Source organism: Hydra vulgaris, chromosome 02 (assembly GCF_038396675.1).
Source record: "Hydra vulgaris chromosome 02, alternate assembly HydraT2T_AEP".
In the NCBI taxonomy this organism is placed as follows: domain Eukaryota; kingdom Metazoa; phylum Cnidaria; class Hydrozoa; order Anthoathecata; family Hydridae; genus Hydra; species Hydra vulgaris.
In genome coordinates, this window is record NC_088921.1 from 25,767,470 (window position 1) to 25,775,782 (window position 8,313).

The 8,313-nt window shown below is 29.8% G+C and overlaps 1 protein-coding gene across 1 annotated transcript; it reads left to right on the forward strand.

Moving 5' to 3' along the window:
• Nucleotides 1-5,075: 5,075 nt before the first annotated feature.
• On the forward strand, nucleotides 5,076-6,692 carry LOC136075960 (uncharacterized). Its single transcript, XM_065789411.1, has 2 exons — nucleotides 5,076-6,093; nucleotides 6,163-6,692. The coding sequence occupies exons 1-2, from the start codon at nucleotides 5,157-5,159 to the stop codon at nucleotides 6,690-6,692; spliced, it is 1,467 nt and encodes a 488-aa protein (XP_065645483.1). The 5' UTR covers nucleotides 5,076-5,156.
• Nucleotides 6,693-8,313: the final 1,621 nt, after the last annotated feature.

Sequence of the window (8,313 nt, forward strand, 5' to 3'; positions counted from 1 at the left end):
AATGTATGAAAAAGAAAATTGGAGCAAGAGCTGGGTATGCTATTTTTCAATAAAATAAAGCCTTTCTTTAGGTATTTGTCTACTAAGCAACTTAATAACTTATTTGATGTAATGCATGAAAGAATTGTTAAAGGAGAACTCTGCCATGAAGGGCTTGATACAAATAATAGCAAGTTTGCCATTAATGGATCGGAAATTAGAAAAAGTCAATAAAAGAAAAGAAGATAGAATTTATACTATTTCCTACTGGAAAAAAGATAAAACTGATTCAGAAGCTGTTGATTATTGCATGAGAAAATTCTAACTTGCTGCTGATATTTTATCAGGAGAGTTGATATTTTTTTAATTTAATATGCTTTAATGTTACTTAATGTTATTGTGCTTTAATTTTACTGTCTAAGTATATAAAGAAGTATTGCATGTGGTGTGACTTGCAAAGCATTTGTGTTGGTATTAAAAAGGTATTGGTATTTTTAGGTATTGTAAAAATGGATACTTTGTTGCATCTATTGAGGTGAGATATTTTTTAAAGTTAGTTTTATTAATTCAAATAGCATTTTATGGGTTACGATGGAAATATAGGGGTAAAGGAGGGGGGGGGGCACAACCCTTTCACCGATTTGACATGTAGGCCACTAATGTATCTAACAGCTAACTAATGTCCTATATTGTCCATGGGCCCATATTGGCTTGCCCATATAGGCCTTATGCAGGCTTTATATATGGGTCCAAAACGGGCCCCATGTGGGCTAGCCTTTAAATATAAAATTTAGTTGAAAAAGCGCCTTTTTTTAACTTTATTTTTCAACGCGCGTTTTTAGGCCAGTTATTAAATTTGATTTATAATTTCGTGCATACTTCAAAATATTGGCAATTTTTAATTATAAGTAAAATGTTTATGATAATAATTATGAAAAAGTATGTTCTTATTATAAAACTTGGTTTATAAATATTATTGTTTGTTCTTTTGCAACACTAAAATAATACTACAAACCTATTTTTAAAAAGTTCTATATCGGTTTGTAGTATTATTATTATGTAGCGAAGGAATACAATAAATAGGCTCTTTTAAATTCTACACAAATAAGCAGGCTCTTTTTAAACGCTAACTAGGGAAGTAATAAAAATTAGTAGAAAGCAACCCGTATAATACGGGTTACGGTTGGTCTGTTACAAAATTAATTTAGAGTAATTGTTTTCCACAATATAAAGTTGCGAAACCTTAACTGATACCCTTGTAGGAAAAATTAAATTCAAAGTATTAATCCATCTGTAAAATTACCGGAAAAAGTATGAGGAGTAAAATAATTTACCAATTGTTTAACATTATTTGAGTAATTTACAGCTAACATAGGTCATATCAGTGTAAGGTAGAACTATTTTCCTCGACATTCCTAAATTCAGCATAATACGCTTTTAGTTACTGACAAAAAATAACATTTCTTCATGCTTTAAATTGACAGAAAACTAAAGCTAACTTTTTGTAATATTTTTTATAACATGAACTTTAGTTAATAATTAAGATTATTAAGTCAAGATGAACTTATATTACACGGGAGTAATTAATTTTTTGGGTATCCCCTTGACTCATTTTCCTTTAAAAAAGAAAATTGTCTTAAAGACGTTAAATGCACACAATTAAAGAAATTTATTAAAAATAGCTAAGCAATTGAGTACAAATAGGTTTCAAACAAAAAAAAATTTAATTTATAATCAAACATGTGTATAACAAATTTAAAAAAATATGTCAACTTTGACCTTTTAAATTGCATTAATACATCATATGACAAACGTTAAATAAAAATTGTAACAGATAAGTAGACATAAAAGAAAAAAATTACAACAACAACTGGAAAACAATTTACCTGCTTTTCGGTAACCTGTTGTTATACTTAAGTTGCTGTCATAATGCAGCTTGTCGGTGTAGTTTTATAATATTGTTTAATGTTGGCGTTTAGTAAACTTTAGTATAGTTTAAAAGAAATCAAATAGATTTAAAATATTTTAATTAAAAAGCAAATTAACAAATGCTTCAAGAAGCAAATTATAAGCATTAAAAGATGAAAATCAAATTGAGATATAAATATATAGCATTTATATAGCTAAATATATTGTCTTGTCTATAGAAACCTTTAAAAGCAGTGAGTTTAATAAATTAAACTACGAATTAGTTATTTATAAAAAAATAGAATGTAGCATTGTTATATTATGCAAATTGGGCGATGAATAAATTTAACTATATTTAAGTTTAATTGGTGAAAAACAAATATAATTTTGATTAAAAAAGACAACCTTTTTTTACAACCTTTTCGTTGCTGTTTTTTCTTCGGTGTCTCGCAGCACCCTGTTATGGATGAGCCCTCCAGTTGAAGGAGGGCTCATCCATATCGCTGTTACTACACTACGCATTGAAGGACCTCACCAAGAGGGTGTTTGCCCTGGGCGTTGGGAGCGATTTTTTTTGTAGTGCTCAAATGTTAACAAATCTAAAATAACAAAAGCTCTCAAATGTTAACGACTCTAAAATTACAAATAGAAGGATAAAATAAAAATTATAAATATTTGCAATTTTATTTAATCAAAATATATAGCATAAATATATAGCACCTCAACATTTTCACAGGGTGAAGAGATGCTAAAAATATTCAAAAAAAACAAAACTGGAGGAAATTAAAAGGTTAAATATGTAAAATTTTATTTTAATAAAAATATGAGTAAAATGCGAACCGTTTAAAAATGTCATTTTATATTAAATAAATCTTCCACCTATTGCACATATTCTCCATACAAAATACATAAAATTTAAAACACAGCCTTACCAGTTATGCTTCTACCAGACACTAAAGACAAAAAATATACCTCAGAATAATCAATTAAATAATTTTTACATAAAAAAAATATATATATAACTACAATTTTTTTACCAATTCTCCTCGTTTCCTCCATACATTTGTCTAAAGTAAGAAAAAAGATAACTGAAGCTAAAACTAACTAAAAGTTAACTAAAAATAACTATAAACTAAACCAAAACTATAAAGTAAAATAAACTTTAAATCCTAATATCTTTACCTCAGCTGACAAAGGTAGGTTGTCCAGTTTTTTATAAAAAAGAGTTACGTATAAGACCTTTATAGTTTTTTCAGTATCTTCACAGAGGTATGAAGACTGTTGTCCTTCGACAAAGGAAAATGTTGAAAGGAAATACGTCTGTTGTCTAAAAATAGACTTTTAAAATAATTATTGTCAAAATTTCATGAGTCTTAAGACAAATTGAACAAAACACGAAAAAAATTACAAAAATATAACCATTTCGAAGAAGTTAATAAAGACAGCAACTAATAGCAATGCGCTCTTTCACGTATCACGTTGAGCTACACGATCTAAAGCCATTTGCTCTGCTTCTTCTCTAAAGTAAACTAATTGATTTTCAGGTAGATAAACTTTAAGGCGTATATTTGTGCGTCACATATGACTTATTGGATGCACTAACATAACGACCATCTAAAAAAGTGTTTACTTCATCATGATTAATTTGTTCATTAATTAAAATATTGGCACAGTCGTGAAGCTTGTATATATTTTATACCTTTGTACATATTGTTATGTATTTGTAAACATATTTAACATATTTAAGCTATAGGACTTCCTACATAAGTTGATGGCAAAATTACAACAGGTCTAATATTATGACCATTTCCAAGGTGTTTACATGTTCGTGTATGGCATCATTTTTAGTTATTTCTGATGAAAGCAAGGCGCTGGTTTTGGTTATTTCTGATAAAAGCAAGACGTTGACTTTTAATTTTTACATACGCATCAACACATATTGCTAAAACAGCTTTTTGCCATAAGAGAGTGAAGAAAAAAATTGCCTAACTGAAAGTTTGTAATTGTAATACTGAAATAATGTAACATGATTTCTAACCAATGCACAGTGGGCCAGGTGGTAGACAAAACCTCAAAAAAAAAATTTCGAAATACTTCCAACTACTTAGAACATTATATTTATAAGAGCATAATGTATGGTTTAAAACATTATTTGTAGTTTAATTGTACATCATAAATGTACAATTATTATTTACAATTGAATATAATGATGAATTAATTTTTTTTTTTTTTTAATATACCATAACAACATAACTATAACAACAAATAACTTTTAAATTATTTAACATATGCGAAATTAATTGACATATTATTAAAATTTAATTTGATAGCTTTTCAAAAAATACCATAACAAATTCCAAGGTCTTGTATTAAAGTCACAGTTTTATTTTGAAATATAAAGGTAAGATTCTTGTTTATAGTATAAAAATATTATGTTAAAAGTGGCTCATATAGTTTAGAACCTGCTGGAACAGCATATTAATGTTAGAATAAGTTAATACAATATATGTACAGCCTGTTGGTGCTGTTTTATTCTGCTCATAGCTGCCCCTTTAGGTTTGGTAAACATTTAAAAAATATATATTGTTGTAAAATGCTATTCGCGACAAACCTATTTTTTGGTTTGTTGTCATTATTAGGTGTTGTGCTTATTGTACTGGCCTAATTAAATATATCTGAAATAAAAATAATGGCCATATTCATGTTATATTAGTTTATAGTGGTTGCACTAATAATTTTAAATTAATTTTTTTGTAGTTGATATGAAGATAAGTGATGTCCATAACCGTATACGGCATGACCAACTAAATCCGAGTGATAAATCATTTTCTTTGTCTGTAGAAGCTATTTTAGTCTCTATGAATTTGGGTTCTACTGGGTGTGCTGCATTTTTAAAAGTTTATTAAAAGAAACGGAAGGATGCAAACCGAGGAAACATAAAGTTTGAGAGTAAAAATTGGTTGACTCAGGACTTTAAATCTACATACAGTAATAATATATCTAAGCCTGATAATTCTAGTCAATTACATAAGATTGGTGGAAGACCAAGTTGTTCCTTTAAAGTTGCTTCTGACAAAACCAAAAGGAGAAGACTTAATGATATTATAAATAATTTTTCTAGTGATGAGTTGGTCCACTCAGCAAGGCTTAAACTAAGAAATGAGTATAATTATGAGGCTGCAAAGCAAGTTGCTGAGATATCAGAACCTTCTAGTCAATTTAAAAAGTATACACCTGATGAAGGTCTGGCATTAATTATAGATGGTGGCATGTCAAAATCAACCTACCAACTTATGAGAAATGGAGCTGAAGAACGTGACTGCCATATATATCCTTCATACAACAACATAAGATTGTCCAAAGCTAAGTGCTATCCAGAGAACATCTTTGTTGATGATTATTCAGCACATGTACCACTACAAGAATTATTAAAACATACAGTAAAAAGACTTTGTGAGGTGCAAGCTCCTGTGATCAGCACAATGCTAGATGGTTTGACCCGGTTGACTTTGCGTTGCAAGGCTGGGTTTGATGGGGCTACTGGGCAAAGCATGTACAAGCAAATTAGTAGTGAGGAAGCTGGAGATCGTAACTTAAAAAAAGAAGAATCTCTGTTCATTACCTGCTTAGCACCACTAGAACTCAGTGGGTTCTGTAATAACAAAAAAGTACTATTATGGCGAAATGAAAAGCCATCATCTACTGCATATTGTCGTCCAATAAGATTTTCTTTTCAAAATGAAAGCAAAGCAGTTGTTATAGAAGAAGCAAAATATTTAGAATCTGAAATCAAAAAATGTGGTGTTTTTAATTTTACTTTTAATGGAAAGGAACTGGTTGTCAAAAGTATTATTGAACTGACCATGATTGATGGCAAAATTCAAACTATTCTGTCTCATGTGACTAACTCAACTCAATTTTGCTCTGTGTGTGGTGTGTCTCCAAAAAACATGAATAACTTAGAAATGGTGCTGAAATTGGACAATTCTAATAATTTAGAATTGAAATATGGTCTTTCTAGCCTGCATGCCTGGATTAGGTTTTTTGAGATGGTATTGCATATTGGATATAAACTAGAAACTCAAAAGTGGCAGTCTAGAGCTATAGAAGATAAAGAAAATGTTATGCAAGTGAAGAAACGTATACGGACAGAATTTATGAACCAAATGGGACTAGTTGTGGATTTCCCAAAAAGTGGAGGATCTGGTAAGTGAAATTACATAAATACTTTTATGTAAATCATCAGGTTAACTATCACATATATACAATTTGTAGGTACCAGTAATGATGGTAACACTGCCCGACGAGCCTTTGCAAACTATCAATCAACTGCCAAAATTTTGAAAGTAGATGAAACTCTTTTATTTTATTTCTACATCATACTAGTCACTTTATCATCTGGATTTGAAATTGACACTGTCAAATTTAAAGAGTTCTGTATTACTGCTCTTAAACTTTACATATCTAAGTATTCCTGGTATTACATGGCACAATCAGTACACAAAATTTTAGTTCATGGCCATGCCATCATTGCTAGACAGTACTTGCCAATTGGACTGATGTCAGAGGAGGCCCAAGAGGCCTGTAACAAGGATTTTAAAAAGTTTAGGGAAGATTTCAGTAGAATGACTTCCAGAATTGACACAAATCGTGACCTAGTTAACAGGCTACTTGTATCTAGTGATCCTGTCATAACATCATTAAGAAAGTGTCATAAAAAAAATGGTAAGAGTTTAAAAAAATACCCCAGTGAAGTTTTGGCTTTGCTGAGGGAATCAGCTCCACCTTCTTCTTTTTCTTTGTAGCTAAACACAATTTGTTGTTTGATTTTTAAAAAAGGTTGATATTGAAAAAAATATTTTTTTACTACCTAAGCCAATTAAATGTCTTTTATTTTATTAAAAATTAAAATATTCTTGTTAAAAATAAATATTATTTCATATATAATGATTATTTATATATCTAAATAGGTTTGTGGACCAATTGGGTAATAATTAGGTTTTGTCCACCACTTCCCATATACCTGGCCCACTGTGCAATGTAGCACGTTCAGGGTTGTGAACCAATTGAATATGCCAACCAGCATCACCCCTTGGAAAAAATAGAGGATAAACTGTAGGATCTAAGTTTACAGAAATACTTAATATAGTTTTAAGAGGATGACCTCTTGGGTAAATAACAATTTCCTTCCTCCTTAGAAGCAGGTGGTGCACCATCTGCACCAACAAATACGACTACAACTTTAATATGTAAAATGAGATTATAGCGACGTCTATCTTGATCTTCAAGTAAAGACATTTTTTACAACTGACACTGAGCGACCTTATAAAGCTGCTCGACGAATTTCTTTATGTTCCACTTTAGCCATGTTTTTAAATGCAAGAGCAAATGGGTTCTCTTCACTAATAATAGTTTGCAATCGAAAGATTAAGTCATTTAAGCGTAGATTATTACCACGTTGCTGCATTCTAATATTTATTGCAGCAAGTGGATCATAGATGAATAGTTGACAATAAGTCGGCGCAACATTTTGATTTGACCTAAGATTACCTATACGATGAAAAACTTGACCACATACTCTAAAACACGGCGGCTTATGATTCATGGGTTGAACTACATTAGCTTTAAATGAAGGAAAAGGAAGATAAGTCTTATAATTTCCAATATATTTAAAAAAATTCAGATTTGCATTTTCATCTGCATAGTTTCCTTTAAATAAACCTTCTAAATCTTGTGGAAATAGTAAAGGTTGAGACAAAACTACCTTTCATCAAAAAATTTCTTAGCACCACAATGCTGACAAATATAATTCATTTCTTTTAAGTAATTATAATCTGGAACAGTTTACTTCATACTATACAATGCATTCTCTCGTATCTAGCAGCAATTCTAGCATTTTGTCAATTAATAATTTCATATCGCCTAAGCCTATTTCTTTTACTTCTTTATATTTCTTCCAAGCCTATTTCTTTATATTTCTTCCAAGCTCTCCTCATTTGGGTTCAATTTATTTGCTGCTTGCCAAGCAGCGTTTCTAACATTTTTTCGATTATTAATTTTATCTCGTCTAAGTCTATCTCTTTCATTTCTGCGACGATTAACTTGCCTATTAACATTTCCATTTTCTAAACTAACATCCGCTTCTAGCCTAATATCATCCATTTAAACTTCACTTTTAATTGAAAGTAGAAACAAAAAATCTTAAACGAATTTCAAAGTTGTGATCTTTCCTATATAATTTTTTGTCTACTTTAAATTGCACACACAAATAACTTTTATGTATAAGAAACTGTCATTTAAAATAAATTATACAACAATCTTATGACTTAAACAAAATATATATGTCAGCTAAAAATGTTTGAGAAAAAATTAACTTAGCAAATAATAGCAAAAAAAAACTATTAAAAACCTTCAATTCTAATAATA

Excerpts from the sequence above, each read along its gene's own strand:
- LOC136075960 (XM_065789411.1), top strand. The coding sequence starts at position 5,157 with ATGTCAAAATCAACCTACCAACTTATGAGAAATGGAGCTGAAGAACGT. Across the intron at positions 6,094-6,162 it reads CCCAAAAAGTGGAGGATCTG|GTACCAGTAATGATGGTAAC; the intron begins GTAAGTGAAATT and ends TACAATTTGTAG.